We start from the raw sequence: 15,869 nt of genomic DNA, 5'->3' as shown, positions 1-15,869 counted from the left end.
GCCCCAGGTTTGGGGTTCTCTTAATCTGCAATTTCACATACACCAATAAACACAGATACACACTCCTTTACTTGGCTAAGAAGAAGTTCTGTCTCATTCATAATAACGAAAACTATACTGAGATACCATTTCTTACCAAATAGATTGCCAAAAGAAAAATTTAACAATATATCCTGTTGGTGGAGCTATGGGGAAATAGCATTCTCATTGCTGGTGGGAGGCCCAAATGGTACAACTTTAAAGAGGGAAATTTGGTCATATCTAGCAAAATTATTTACACATTTACCCTTTATCTAGAATCCCACTTCTGAGAATCTATACCCTGGAAAATATTCCAAAAGCTATATGCAGGAGCTATTCATTGAAATGCTAACATGCAACAGCAAAAGATCGTAAACAACACAGATGCTCATTAACAAAGGACCTGTTGAATGAACTATGATACGTCCATACAATGAAGTATTATGCAGCAGAAAAAAAAGGATGAGGAATATTTCTATTTGCAGCTATGGAGTAACCTCTAGGATATAATGTTAGGTGAAAAGAGCAAGGCGGGAAAAAGTACATATAGTATTTATCTAAAGTATATATAGTATTACCTAAGAAAGGGTGAAAGAGACGAATATGTGGATATATTTGTTTATATAAAAAGTAAAAAGGAGGGAAGGATAAGCCATAAAATAGAAGCAGCAATATTTCATGATATATCTTTATATCAGTTTAGCCATCAGTGATCATTAACTCAATGTTGGCAACTGCCAGTATATTTAACTGAAATTTCAAATAGCCCATAACTGCTTTCAGTATGGGCTCACGCGACCTAGAACCAACCAGCCAAGGAGCTAACTGCCCGCCTCCCCGCAGCAACAGCCAAGGAACTGCTTGTTGTTGTGAAGACAATTTAGATGGCTGTTTTTTCCGGGCCCAGGCTTTTGTATCTGTTTCAGAAATGTGACAGGTGCAATTTTTTCCAAGGCAAGAGGAAGAGATGGCTTTGACCTCTAGTGCCTGTTGAAGCATCTATGGAAGGGTGACTTGTCATTTTTATTGCATAAGTGAGGGTGCTCCCACGGCAAAGTGAAAGGGGTGATAAATAAGATTCTTGGAGGCCGCTAAATGGCACTTAGCAGGAGGGAGGCCTGAGTGACAACCGCATGCTGCTCAGGGATCACAACAACCTGCTTCTTCCGTTCCACAGCACTCTACACTGGCACACCGATCGCAGTGTTTGAGTTCATTTTCTCTCTCTGCTCCAGAGGGTTTACCTGATTTAAGGGGGTAAAAATAGTCAAGGAGGCTTAATACAAATGGGAATAAAAGATAATTGGGAAAAGGTGGACAAAACATGGATCAGCCTCTTTTGGCCAATTCAGAACATAATCCAGGTATAAAGATAATGTAATTTTAATTCAGTTTATCTTGTCTCAGACGCAGTGCAAGTCTGACTTCAGCTTGGGCATCCTATCCTCTCCTTGAGGTTCAAAGGGAATGTGACTGGAACCTCCGTTAGAAATACAGTGGGAACCCCAGCACCACCCATCTTTTTGATTGTCAGGGGGCTGGCTTCTCTTTCTCCCAGTCCCCTCTAGCTCCACATTCCTGAATTCAGTGGCCTCATTCCGTTTAGGGATCAGCTCACTGTCCTGATGTGCTGTCCTACTTCTGCAAACACTGCCAAGCGGTGGACACTGCCTGGACTCCTTTACTCGCCCAAAGACCACCTCTACTGGTGTCCGGGTGGCAAACTTGCCTGCAGCATTGGGAGGGGTGTGTTTCTTGAATTATCTTTAAGATCTTAAAGATAACTATCTTAAAGATAAATATCTTAGGGGCTGGCCCTGTGGCCCAGTGGTGAAGTTCGGCGCTCCACTTCGGTGGCCCAGGGTTTCACTGGTTCAGATCCTGTGTGTGGACATGGCACCACTCACCAAGCCATGCTGAGGCAGCGTCCCATATAGCACAATCAGAGAACCTACAACTAGAATATACATCTATACACTGGGGGGTTTTGGGGAGAAGAAGAAAGAAAAAGAAGACTGGCAACAGATGTTGGCTCAGGTGCCGATCTTTAGGGAAAAAAAGATAAACATCTTAACGAGAATTCAAGAAACTTCAGCCGTTCTCAGTGGTGTTTTATGGATAGCCATTCGTTATGTCATTTAGTTGCCATCTTTACACGCCAAGGTGGGTACTGCTTCCAACATCTGTCAGGTAAGGAATCTAAGGAATCTGCTAGGTAACTGTCCAAGGCTCCAGATGGTCTGGGGCAGACCTGGATGGGAATCCAGGCTTGGCTGACTGCACAGCTGGGGATCTTTCCCTGCATCATATTGTGTCCCCTGAACGTCTCAGGATTTCATGACATGCTCATTTTGTAAATAATTCATATACAAATTCTCCCCTGAGTCTAGCAACAGCCCCATGTAGGAGGATTAATATGCCCATTTTGCAGATAAGGAACTAAAGCTCTAGAGAGGTGAAAATTCAAGAACAGCAAGATACTCAAATCAACCAAGCCATTCCAGCCTGTCCCTAGTCTGTCTGTCTGTCTGTCTCTCTTTCCCTCTGTCTGTCTCCACAAATAAACCAACAAACAAGACACACCTCCCGGACACAGGCAGCGCATTTCACATTGTTAGGTACTGCTAGTTATGCGTGAATTGTCTTTTTAATTTCCAAGCGCTTAACATCTTAAAAGATCTCTGGAAAAAAGGGGAGCCTAATCCCTAGGTCCTCCTTGGAAACTGAGTTCCCAGCAAGAACCACCACATTGGCGCATATTTGCATAAGAGCCTGCTGGGCTTCCTGGAAGAAATGCCTTTTCTCCTGGGGACTTCCCTTTGAGTCCGAAGACAGTGAACTGAAGGCTCTTCAAGGTCAATGTCCAAAGGTGGCTCCAGCCTTGAGCGAACAAGGATCTCACCCTAAGTCATCGGTTCTCAACAGGGGTTGATTGGAATCCCTTCCCGCCAATCTCCAAGAGAAATCTGGCAACATCTGGAGACATTTTTAGTTGTCACAACTGGTGAGGGCTACTGGCATCTAGTGAGTGGAGGCCAGGGATGCTGCTAAACATCATACAATGGACAGGAGAGCCCCTCACAATAAAGAATTATATGGTTCCAAATGTCAGTAGATGCTCTGCCCTAAGCCTAAGGTAATGCCTGGACTCCATCCTGGGCCCTGGTTGACTGTCAGCACAAAGCGAGCTCAGGATGGCAGCCCTCAAATGTTCTCTGACCTAAAACCCTCAGAAACAAGTAGCTTGTTCCCCTAGAGAAGGGGCTGGAATGAAACTGAAAGCATGCGATTGCCTTTCAGGGCCCCTACTAGGACGGCTGAAAGCGGTAGGGGAGAGACGTCTCCCCACCTTCAGGAGAGGGAGCTAGGCAAGTGGCAGAACACCAGCAGTGGTGGGCAGAGGCGGCTGGGGAGCCCCTCCACCAAGGAGGACTGATGTGGAAGGCAATCTGAAGCAGCATGGAGGAGGTATGAAAAGCCAGCATATAAACAGGTGACCCAGCCAGGACCTGTAGAGAAAGAGAGGACAGAATTTGATAGAGTGGTTAACCAGGATCCCTTCTGCAACCTTCACTGTACTCCTGGTGTACCCTGGAGGCACAGGAATTTATTTCACTTTCTCCTTGCAGCAACCCTGAGGCAGGTAGATGAGGTGAACACTGTGTCTATCAGACAGACCAGAACAGAGAATCGTGGGGTAGGGGGGAGGAGGGGTGCAGTTTAGAGGGTGATCTAGGCAGTAGCAAAGCTGGAACCAGAAAAGTCTTCTGATGCTGTTATGCACTGAACTGTATCTCCTCTGAAATTCACATGTTGAAGCCCTAACCACCAATGTGATTATATTTGGAGAGAGGGCCTTTAAAGAGGTAATTAAGGTTAAATGAGGTCATAAGAGTGGGACCCTGATGCAATAGGACTGGTGTCCTTATAAGAAAAGGAGGAGACACCAGAGATTTCTTTCTCTCTACATGTGCACAGAGGAACAGCTATGTGAGAACACAGAGAAAGAGCACTGTTGGCAAGCCAGGAAGAGCCCTGACCAGAAACCAACGCTGCCAGCACCTTGACCTTGAACTTCTAGCCTCCAGAACTGTAGGAAAACAAATTTCTGTTGTTTAAGTCCCCCAGGCTGTAGTATTTTGGTATGGCAGCCTGAGCTGACTGATGGTGACCCAGGCCACCAACGACCAACTGTAATGACTTTTTTTCAGGCCTTAACCCACCTTCCCCCTTTGCACCACCTGCCGCCAGTCAATGCTCCCTCTCAAAGGCTCTCCTCTCTTGGTTTCTGAAACACCATCTTCACCTGTATCTCCTGGTACCTCTCTGAAGGCTTTTTCTCAGGCTCTCTTTCATGGGCTAGCAATCCCCAAGGTTCGTTTTTGACAGCCTTCTTTTTTCACTCTGCAAATTCCCTGTGGGAAAGCTGCCAAGAGATCTATTTCCATGAGGATCTGGTGCAGTCTCCTCCATATCAATGAGTGGAAGTACCCAGCACAGAATCAGCTTGTACTAAATATTTGCTGAGTGAATGAGTAAATGAACAAATAAACAAATTATCCCCTATGACTTGATAATTTCTAAAACTGATGCTCGAGTTGAGATATCTTTTCTGAGCTCCAGCCCTACTGTCTCAGTCAGGGACTGCCCACAATAATGCCGCATAACAAACTACCCCAAAACTCAATGACTTACAACAAGAAGCATTTATTCTCAAGTAGGTTAACTGTGGTTGAGCTGATCCAGGCTGAGCTTAGCTGAGTGGATCTGCCTTACGTTTCAGGTTTCATATCATCTGGGCTTAGCTCTAGGCTGTGAGCTGGATTCAGGTCTGCGCTCTTAGGGCCAGGCTGCAGGGGCAGTGGCCATTTGGCACGTGCTTTTCTCATGGTGATCACCGAACCACACAAGCACATTTAAGGCTTCTGCCTGTGTTCACATCCTCTAGCATTCCATAGACCAAAGCAAGTCTCAAGGAGAAGCCCATCACCAATGGGATGAGGAAGTAATCTCTGCTCATGGGATGGGGTAGGGAGTAGGGGTGAGTGACTCTTTGCTGAACAATAATGCAAACATCAAAACTAGCAAAACTATATAACCCATTGGCTACAAGACATCTCCCTCTTGAATGTCTCACAAACTCTTTAAATTCTCCATATTGTTTGCTGAGAACCTGGCACTCTGCCAACTCTCTCCTGTACAGTTGAGTCTTCTCATATCTTACATATCCTACAAGGAGAGGATCTTGCTGAATTTGGACAGAACACCTACTTCTAATTGCCAACACTCCTGAAATCGGAATCATCCACCTTTTAGAACTCCTCACTGCCCTGGCCCACACAGCTGAACAGATCTCCCACCGCAGACATGTGCCAATTCACTCCTGTGTCATCTGTGCTTTTTGGACACTGCATCCCCAGCTACTCTCAATGAGATGTTCATTTCCCAGCTCCCATTTGTTCAGCAGTAGTTCTTTCCCTGCCTGTCAACCAGCTACCCAGGGCCCATCATGCCCTGGGCTCCAGCTTGCCTAAGTCAGAGGAGAAGACTGGACACAGGACAGTCCTTTTGAACAATCACCTCCTACACTGGAAACAAGCTTCTCTATATCAGCTCTTCTCTGGGGAATGCACTTCAAGGACTCAACTATGAGCTACCTCTCCTGGAACTGATATTAGGACCCACCAAAGGGGAGAGAAGTCAGTGAATGAGTTACTGATTAGCTTTTGCTTTCCTGAGGCCTGGTTTAGATTACATTCAGAGTGGGCGCATGTGCGTACACACAAATATAACCCTATACTCAGTTCTAATCTCCTCCCCCATGTTTATTTAGGCTGTCACCAGACAATTTGATAGCCTTGCTCAGGACAAATGGGCCCTGCTCCAGGGGAATGAGGACAGGAATAGCAAGTCTGGACAGAAGCACTTTGGCAGCGTGAAGAGGAAAAGCTTCGCAAGATGAATGTTGGCAGTATTGCCAGCTCTGCCTGCTGTATTAATTTCTCCCTTAAAAGAAAGCTGACCCATTTTTTCCAGCCCACAGCCCTAATGGACTCTTATTCAGAGGCCATCCTTCTCCCACATAAAGAGCTGTATTGTGTTTAATGATAAGCCTTTTAATGGAATTTGCTATTTCTGGGTCTCTGGGAAAATGCCATTAATGAGCTCGCAAGTGCAAGGAAAAGCAGATGTTCGAGGGGCATGCTTCTCAAGGGCAGACTACCCTGGAAGAAAAGCAAACAAAAACCAGAAACAGGTGCTTTTTCACTTTCTTAAAACTGGTTTGGCTTAACCAAAACTATGATCTAGACAAACTTGTCTTCAAAATGCAACTATGTCATTCCTCATGCCACCTGCCTCCAACATCCTATCTGTGTGTTGCTTACTCTGCTATCACCCATGAATGCTTTTGTAATCCTAATCATAACAAAATCACCGGCAGAGTGCAAAACTAGACCCAGACATGTGGGTAAACTATGCAGGCTAACATCTGTCACTCCTTCAAACCCGTAATTGGTTGATGCCTATTTAAGAGACTGAACACAACATGAGGGGAAGGATGGAAGAGAACTGCTGAGGGAGATTAATCTTTCTTTTACTGCCTGGAGCAATTCAGCTCTGGCCCCAAACCTGCATATTTACTCAGCAAAACAGAAGCCTGGTGGTTAACCAGCGGTGCCCTTCTTCACTAAGCAGTTTATTGCTCATCTCATTCCTCCACAAAGCCCTTTCAAGTCGCACCTCCAACTGGGAACGGCTGTTGAAGCACATGCAATACTTCTCTTAAGGGGGCTTCTGCCATTTTGGCATCCCTTGGCACATCCTGTGATGTGCTGGCACCCAGCAACGTGTTAGCATCTCTTATAGATGAGAGTTTGCTAGAGCACCCACCCTTTAATATGTCTCCTACTGGTACCCCCTATGTCCTGGCACTAATGGAGGTACTAAAGATATATAAAAAAGGTATAAGATGAAGTCTTTGTCCTCAAAGTTTTAACAGTGCAGAGTAATCCAACTCACATTATTGAATATTATCGAAAGCAGGGCACTATGCTAGAAGCTGTTGGATGCTCAAAGTGAGGAAGGCAAAAGAGAGAGCCCTCATCACCCTAAAGGCTTCCTCAAACTGTGGTCTGTAGCATCACCTGAGCTTGTTTAAAATACAGATTCTAAAGCCTCACTCTTGACCAATTGAATGAGAAATGCTGCAGGTGGGCCCACTGGTGTTTAACACTAATGTTTGAGCAGCACTGGCCTAAAGAGCTTCTAGAGAGGCAGAGGAAATAAGGCAAACACACAGTCTCTCTGCTACCAGATGGGGTAAGCCCAGGGCCAGGTGACAGACGAGGACCTATCATATAGACCAGAGGCCAAGGACCTGTTGCAGTGGTTTCAGAGTCAGGCTGAAGTCAGTCACCAGAGGAGTTTTAAAAATGCATAATTGCCTGAGCCCCATCCAAAGGTTTCAATTCACTGGTCTGAATTTTTGTTAAAAAAACGCTCCCTAGTTGATTCTGACAGTTATCAGAGGAGAGCACCTCAGTAGGGGTCTGAGAGCGAAGAATCCTTTGGTGATGGTGAAGAGGATACTGTGAAAGAAAGCCAGGGGATTCGTTTCCTGTGGCTGCCATGACAAATCACACATTTTTATTCTCTCTCAGTCCTGGAGGTCAGAAGTTCAAAATCAAGGTGACTGCAGGACCACAGTCCCTCCTGAGGGTCGAGGGAGAATCTGTTCTTCACCTCTTCCAGCTTCTGGTGGCTCCAGGTGTTCCGTGGCTTGTGGCAGCCTAACTCCAGTCTCTGCCTCCATATTCACATGGCCTTCACCTCTACTGTATCTTCTCATTTTCTGTCTCAAATCTCCCTCTGCCTTTCTCTAATAAGGACACTTGTCATCGGATTCAGGGCCCACTCAGATAATACAAGACTACCTTATTTCAATATGCTTAACTTAATCTGCAAAGACCCTTTTTCAGAATAAGGTAGCATTCACAGGTTCCAGGCATTTGATATCTTTTAGGGGGACATTTTTTGGTTTACCACAGTTGCTATCAAGAGAAGATAGCATCTGCCAACCGCACAATTAGCACGAAGTAGTAAAAGACTGAACCATCTCATTTTTAACAAAATGAGAAACTGAAGTTCAAGGGGTAAAGCTATTATGGTAACTGTTCAGGATTTAGTAGGCGGGGCCACATCCCCTCAGGGAAATTTCACCCCCCATTCTGCCTCAGAAGGCTGGGAGCAATACTATTCCTGATGATGACATCAAAGCTTCACAAGTAGGTTTTCAAGGTTTGTGTTCTGAAGGTTCCACAGCTAAGAAAAAGGTTTCCTTAAGAGTACTAACACAACCAGTAAAAATTATGTTGGAGAGCTCAAGACTTCTTAGTGAAGAGGAAAAAACCCAGGTAACACAGTAGTTACGTTTAGCTCTATTTTTAAAAATTATATGTCACTCTGGCTGCTGTGCGGAGAAAGGATGGGAGGAAGGCTGGGGACAAGTTCAGAGACCAGAATGCATATGCAAAAGTGGAGGATCTTAGTGGGGTTCAAGACCCCCCAACTCAAGGCGTACTTCATACTGTTTTACAGCAAAAAGGTTTCTGTGAGATAGCTGTCTTTACACGATGAATCACAGCGTTAGGTTAAAAGATGCCAACAGACAGGGCTTGTTAAAACAGATCTGCAGTTTTCAAATCTAGCATCCTAAAGCAAACTGGTGTAGAACCGCTTAAGCATCTGTCCCCAAGCAAGCTCATGCAAGCAGGAGGGGATTGTCAGAGAAGCTAAGGCAGTCAGTGGGTGCAATAAAACTTCCACACCTCAAGCCGTGCAAACACAGAGCTCGAGCGGCAGCCTGTTGCTGAGGACTCCTGTGGCAACAGGCAGCCCTCCTGCTGCTGTAGGACACTGCTCTGGTCTCTCAGTCCCAGGAAAGGGCTGGGTTTGTTCCTGTTGCTGGTTTAGACGACTGGGCAGCAGTCTTCTTCTGCAGTTCCTCCAGTTCAGGAAGGGAAGCGAAACTAACATCTATCATCTAGCTGGGCCCAGCCATGTAAGGATCGGGAGGAAGAGCATTCCCAGCTTAACCCCAAAATTGTTCGTTAGCTTTCCAGGTGTCTTCATGTTTATTCTCATTTAATTTTCATTTGTATTTATTGGTATAAATAAGAGTAAGAAGTATCCCTCTAGAAATAAACCACGTTTAAATTCATTTAAAAGATAACTTTGAGTAGAAATTATAATTCTTTTTTCTTAATATTTCTGACTTTATACTCAGGACCTATTCTCCATAACAACAACCCCTACCCCATCCCCACACACATCCAACAACATTGTCTCTGCTAACGTGCCTTAATAGACCTTGGTAAGGTTCTGGGACATGGGGAGACAGTTCCCTTGGTCTGGTTGTGCTACTGTGCTGGAAGTGGTGACTTTGACCTCCAGAACTTCCCGTGGAAGGATCAAAGGATCTACAGATAAGTACTACACAGCCATTTAAAGGTTCCCCAGTCTCAGGTTAAGATGTGTTCCCAAATTTCAGAATTAGTTTTTACTACAACACTTCACCAAATTCCTCAAAATTGGACTTATCCTAAGATCTGTATGCTGGATCTTTAGCAAAGCCCAATAAACAAAATCCTCTTCCCCACTGAACTAACTGAAATACAAGACCAAGGTGTAATGCTGTTTTGAGACCAAAATATCACATTACCAATAAGATTAATATCAGAGAGTGTGGCTTATACCACCGGCAAGCTGCGTTCCTGCTATCTACCCACCGAGTCACACGCTGGGCCAGGGCAGTTCTTCCTCCAAGCACGGCACCTACCCCTCTGCAGGCAGAGCAGAATGTTCGCATCTATGAGCAGGTCACTCCAGGAGAAAGAAGGGAGGAAGAGGAAAGAGCTCTGCAGGCCCAGTTCCTGCTCTCACCCTCACTAATTAGAGATACATTTCCCCTTGCATGGGAAAAAGCAGTAAAGATGATCAAGAGAGGTTAACGGAAACATAAAGATGACCTGGGGAAGAAAGATCATCCAGCACACACACCCATCACTGGGTTCTGGATGTTCTGCTTCTGGCAATACATACTAATGTGACATTGGGCAAGAATGCTGATCCTCTCCTGAGTTTCAAATTTTCCCTCTCTCAATTAGAGAGGGTGTCCCTCTCCTTGCCATGCAGAAGTGCTGTGCACACAAAGGACAAGTAAGTATTTCAAAGGCTTTGCAAGAACACAAACACTAAGGAATCATAAGGTATTACTGACGTGTAGAAGTTGCAGGCACTTGCTTCACCCTTAACTTTTGCAGGGTCTTCCCACAGACTGGCTAAGATCCTTTCCAAAGAGTGACTGAGAGGGTCCTGCAGGGTTATTTTACTCCTTGTACTTTTAGCTTGGCAGCTTCTGGCACTAAGAGGATGGCTCATTGCCTCCTGGGTACTTTTCCTCTAATTGCTCCAGATGAGAGGTAGTGCTGTGGGTATACGGTCACCATGCTTGTGGTCTGGGTTCTCAAGAGTCAGCCTTCAGTTAAAGGGATGGTTCATGGAGAGGGAACACACACTTTTCCTCTCATTTTCTTGTTCTAATTAAAAGGGTCTTCATTAAAATCTGCATTTGCAGCCAGACATTCTATCTGTCCTTGAAAGTTGGAATTGGGGAATCCCTGGGTCTGAGGGATGCCAACTCTTCTGGGTGCGAGGAAGAGGACTGCTGCAAGAGGAAAAATCAGCTGGAGATTGCTGGGAGGCTGCAAAAGCAGAGAGAGGCCGGACAGGCCCAGGGACAGGACAGGCCCAGGCACAGCACTGGACAAACCTGCCTGATGCTCTAATCAGCTTCCCAAAGGCTTTAATGGGGAATGGCCTCGTAACCTCCCGTTGGTTCAAATAACTCCTCTGTGCCCACTTTACTGTTTAAACCTGAGTTGCTCTCACCTGGTGGTTCTCAATCCTTCAAGAACATTAGGAGTTTTTGAGGGGTTTTGAGAACAGAGCAAAGCCTGTCACCTCTCTCTCCTCTTCTTCTAAGATGCTTTTTGTTTGTTTTTAACTTTGTATTTGGAAATAATTTCAAACTTAGGAAAAAACTGCCAGAAAAAGAACAGTACAAAGAACGTCCATATAACCTTTACCCAGATTCACCTATTCTTAACATTTTTGCCCCATTTCTTTTACCATTTGCTCTCTTTCTATATTTTGTTTTCTCTATTTTATTTATAAAATGAAATGCTTTGAGAGTAAAATATCATACTTCCTTCCTTAAAATTAAGACATATTTCAATGTGCATTTCCTCAGACTAAGGATAATTTCTTGCATAGCCACAGTATAGTTGTCAACTCCAGTAAACTTAACAGCGACACAAATACTTTTATCTTCTCTATCATCATATTCAATCTGTCAATTGACCCAACCATCTCCTTACAGCATTTTTTCTCTCCAGTGTAGGATCTGGTCCAGGATCACGCATTACAGTTAGTCGTCGTCTCACTGGTGTGCTTTTAAAAGCTCTCAGGTGGTTTGAATGTGCATCCTGGACTTTGGGCCACTGTGTCAATGAATATTTATTTACTACACTAACACATGTTGAGTGTCTGCCAGGTGCAAAGCATTGTAAATAAATTAAGGAATTTGTTTTAAGGGACAGACTATATAAAAATCAACTATCATATCAGATGGATAAATATCGTGAAAGAAATATTAACCAGATCTGTGGGAGGAAACTTTAATTAAATTTAACAAGCTTACTGAGGGTCTATTATGTGCCAGGCATTGCATGAACGTCTGCAGAAAAAGATAAATAATAAAAAATATACCTAAAACATTAATAATTAATTAACACATGATTAATTATAAAAGTGAAGTTTTTCAAAGATTTTTCTTGGGGGAAAAGAGACTGAAAAGTAGGACTCAACTCTTAGAGATGAAGACATTTCAGGAGAGGAATCATCGGGAGGCAAATGAGAGAGGGAGGTGTGTGCAAGTGGAGTGAGGAAGAACTGGACTTCACCGTGATTTCAGAAATGGGGGCATGGGGTTGTACCAGATTTTCCTGGAAAAGTAGGCTGGGAAAAGGAAGATGGCACAGTTACTTGGGAAAATAGTTTAGCAGTTTCTTAAAAGTTAAACATGAAGTTACCATACAACCCAATAATTCCACTCCTGGGTATCTACCCAAGAGTAATGAAAATTTGTATCTACACAAACACTTGCACAGAAATGTAATGTTTGTAGCAGCATTATTCATAACAGCCCCAAAGTGGAAACAACCCAAATGTCTATCAATTGGTGAATGGATAATCAGAATGTGGGATAGCTATACAATGGGATACTAGGGAGCAATAAAAAGGAATGAATGAATGATACACGCTACAACACGAATGGACCTCAAAAACATTTGCTAAGACTTAGCAACTAAGTGAAAAAAACCAGATAGAAATTCCACATACTATATCATTTCATTGATGTGGAATGTCCGGAAAAGACAAATATATACTGACAGAAAGTAGATCAATGGTTGCCTGGCAATGAGGTGGGAACAGGGACTGACTACAAATGGGTGCAAAGGACAGATTTCTTCGGGGTGATAGAAGTGTCTTAAAACTGGATTGTGGTTATGGTGCAACAACTCTCCAAGTTTACTAAAAAGTGTTGAATTGTACACTGAAACAGGTGGATTTTATGATATGTAAGTTACAATTCAACAAAGCAGTAAAAATTAAGAAGTTATCAAAATTAGACAGAAAGGAAATAAGAACAGCAATCTTAGAAATAAAAAATATAATTATTGACATTCTAAAACTTAATAGATGGGAAAAACTGTGGACTGGACAAATTATTTACAGGATTGACAAATAGGAAGACAGGATTAAGAAATTCACCAGGATGCAACACAGAGACAAAAATTTTTTTAAATAGTGTTTCAAGACATAAATGGAGAGGCTTCCTCACTCACCTGATGACAGTTCCAGAGAACAGAATGGAGCCAATGGCAGAGAAACAATATTTGATTAAGAAATTATTGATATTGAATTAGAATTAGAGCACACGAGTCCTCAATAGAAAGTACACTAACATCTAGAGAGTTCTGGTGAAATTGCTGAACATCAAAATAAACAAACAAACACAAATCTTAAAAGCTATCAGGAGAAAAGGCAGATTATCTGCGAAAGAATGAAAATTAGACTGGCAGTAGAATTTTTACCAGCAACAACTGTACCAGAAGACGATGGAACACTAGCGTCATCTGTGCCAAGGGAAAAGAACTGTTCAATAGGATTTTAAACCCAAATAAATGATCATCCAACAGTGAGGGCAAAATAAAGACATTTTCAAATATACAAAGAATTCCCTCCCCCACCGAGACCGCTACAGAAAGAACTGTTAAAAGATGAACTTCAGCCAGAAGAAAACGAAACCAAAGGGAAGGCTTTGGAGTCAAGAAAAAAATAGCGAGTAGAAGGAATGGTGAAATGCCAGTACATTTAATTAACTCTTTTAATTTAAAAAAACAATTTTTAAATTAAAAACTTAAAAATCTATAGACAATGATGACAAGATGGGAAAGCGGAGAGCTGTTAAATGCGTAAAATACGCAAAGCTCTTTTGGAGGAAATAAGAATTACACGATAACTTCATTAGAAAAAATTACAGCTAAATATGATGTTGAAAACGAAAAGACAATTATGAGAAAAACAGAAATAAAGACTAAAGGCCTCAAACCATCAGTGGAAAATGAGGGAATAGAGAGCATTTTACTAATCCAATAGAAGGCAAGGATGGAGAAAAAGGAAGAATGAAAAAGGATGGTAAATAAAAAACACAATATGATAGAAGAATAAGCCCAAATACATTAGAAATCACAATAAATGCACATGAATTAAATTCACTTGTCAGAGATACAACTAAAATAAAACTTACAAAAGATTAAATATAAAGAGATGGAAAATATGTAACATACAAACAGTAGCCAAAGGAAAGGTGGCACATCAATATAAACAATGTCTAACAATCAATTAGCATGAAAAATGGTAAAAAGAGGCACTACATAATAAGAATCAACTGAGATTTCTAATGCAGAATATACTTTGAGAAACACTGCCAACTACGTGCTAGGGATCATGTCTGCCTTCTTCACTGTTGTATCTTCAGTATTTGGCACATAATAGGTGTGTCATAAATATTAATGAGTGGAATGATTACCACATTATATTGAAATGATCTGTTTATGTGTCTGCCATACACAGAGCCAGGGGTCCTGTCTTACTCAGTTTTATGCCATCAATAGACAGCACAGTGCCTGGCACATAGTAGGCACTCCATAAACTGAAACTGAAGTCAGGGTTCATCTCTTATATAAAATCTTTCCTAACTGTTCTTACTCATAACGACTTATGCTTCGTCTCTACTTCTATAACACTCATAATTTGAAATACCCAATGTAGCAGCTGATTATGTAGCAGTGTCTTTAGTTTTCTCTCCAACCTTGTTTCTCCAAAAATATTTTAGATTCTTTGAATATAATGTCTTATATTACGCCTAGCGACTGAAATCAATACTTTTTTGGATCTATGTCACTATTTAGATGAATGTAGATTAGCTCAGTGGTGACAGAAGCACATGCCAAGGCCTGCAAGGAGTATTTCCATTCCCTTTTTCCCATCCTTAACTAAAGAGATCCCTGTTTGGAGACAGGCTTATGTTTAAAGAACGTGGAGAAGTTAATAGGAAGGGCTGGAGAAGGAAGCTAGAGTCCAGTGCCAAGTCTCTGTGCTCTCTTCCTTCTGGCAAAATAGGGAGGAAAATCCCTGTGATCCTACAAAAAAATGGGTATGGGGAATGGGAGGGCAATAGGAGGGAGAGTGAGGGAAGAGAGCACGTCCCATATGGTACTGGACAGAACCCGCACCTCACCTCCACTGGCAGGCGTGGTATCAGGAGTTTGTTATGAGACCAAAAGGAAATTCCAAGCCAAATTCACCCACTGGGAATTCTGTATAGAAGACAGAGACGGGTGTTGCTTCCCATCTACACACAAGGCACCAGAGGGGAGCCTAGGACAAGGAGCTCCTAATCGGGAAGCCGCAGAGGGATAACAAGGGCAGGGTGGCATCTTCTCGCTGGTCTTCATAAGCAAGATGCGGAGGTTCCACCAGGGGCGTGGGATGAGAGAGGGAGATGTGCTGGCTGACGTCCCAAGGTCCTCTGTAATCCCATAATTACATGGTGAATCCTGCACTTCCCTATTTATGCTCCTACACACGTCTGCAACCAGTTTGATAGGAAGTCCCCAGGGCTGCCTTCCAGGTTTAGTACGTGCCACGCAAGCTGCTGGCACTCAACAAATGACTCAAATATTTGTTGAATGAAGGAATAAATGAATCAAGTGTTTAAATAGAGCCCACATGACCTCCCAGGCTGGGAGTACGCGATGAATGAAATCACAACATTCCAGGCAGGATCACTGGAGCAGAGCCGGCAAAGGAAAACACACTCACACAAACACACCCCAGAACTGATTCAACTCCATTCACATTCCCACCCTGGGAGTACAGACCACCTGCTCAGCGCGCAGGCTGGAGGAGTTTCCTTGGCAAGGATCCTCTCTCTCAACTGTTTTAGGATGGTGCCTCCAGAAGGTCAAGTCACCAAGATTTAGGATCGCTGCCCTTCCCGGCTGGCCTCTGAGACAAAGTTTCAGCCTGGATTCGGCCTGGGCTTCTCCTAGGCGCGTCCGCACTCCCTCCCCGGCCCGGAGCTTCCCGGGCGCGCAGCTGGCCGGCCCGCAGCGCCTCACCTTACCTTGGTGAGCTGAGCGATCTTCTTGCACATTTTC

The 15,869-nt window shown here is 43.4% G+C and overlaps 1 protein-coding gene across 1 annotated transcript in view; it reads right to left on the bottom strand.

Annotated features, from left to right (window-relative positions):
• FAM184B (family with sequence similarity 184 member B) overlaps positions 1-15,869 on the bottom strand; it is a 121,808-nt gene that overhangs the window by 105,515 nt on the left and 424 nt on the right. Inside the window, exon 1 of the mRNA XM_014838784.3 lies at positions 15,836-15,869. This exon is cut by the window's right edge and continues 424 nt beyond it. Coding sequence (XP_014694270.1) covers positions 15,836-15,869 — 34 coding nt within the window. The remainder of the gene's footprint in view (positions 1-15,835) is intronic.

Source organism: Equus asinus, chromosome 3 (assembly GCF_041296235.1).
Source record: "Equus asinus isolate D_3611 breed Donkey chromosome 3, EquAss-T2T_v2, whole genome shotgun sequence".
Taxonomy (NCBI): Eukaryota; Metazoa; Chordata; class Mammalia; order Perissodactyla; family Equidae; genus Equus; species Equus asinus.
Note: the sequence above shows the minus strand (reverse complement) of the source record. Positions and strands in the feature narration are given on the sequence as shown.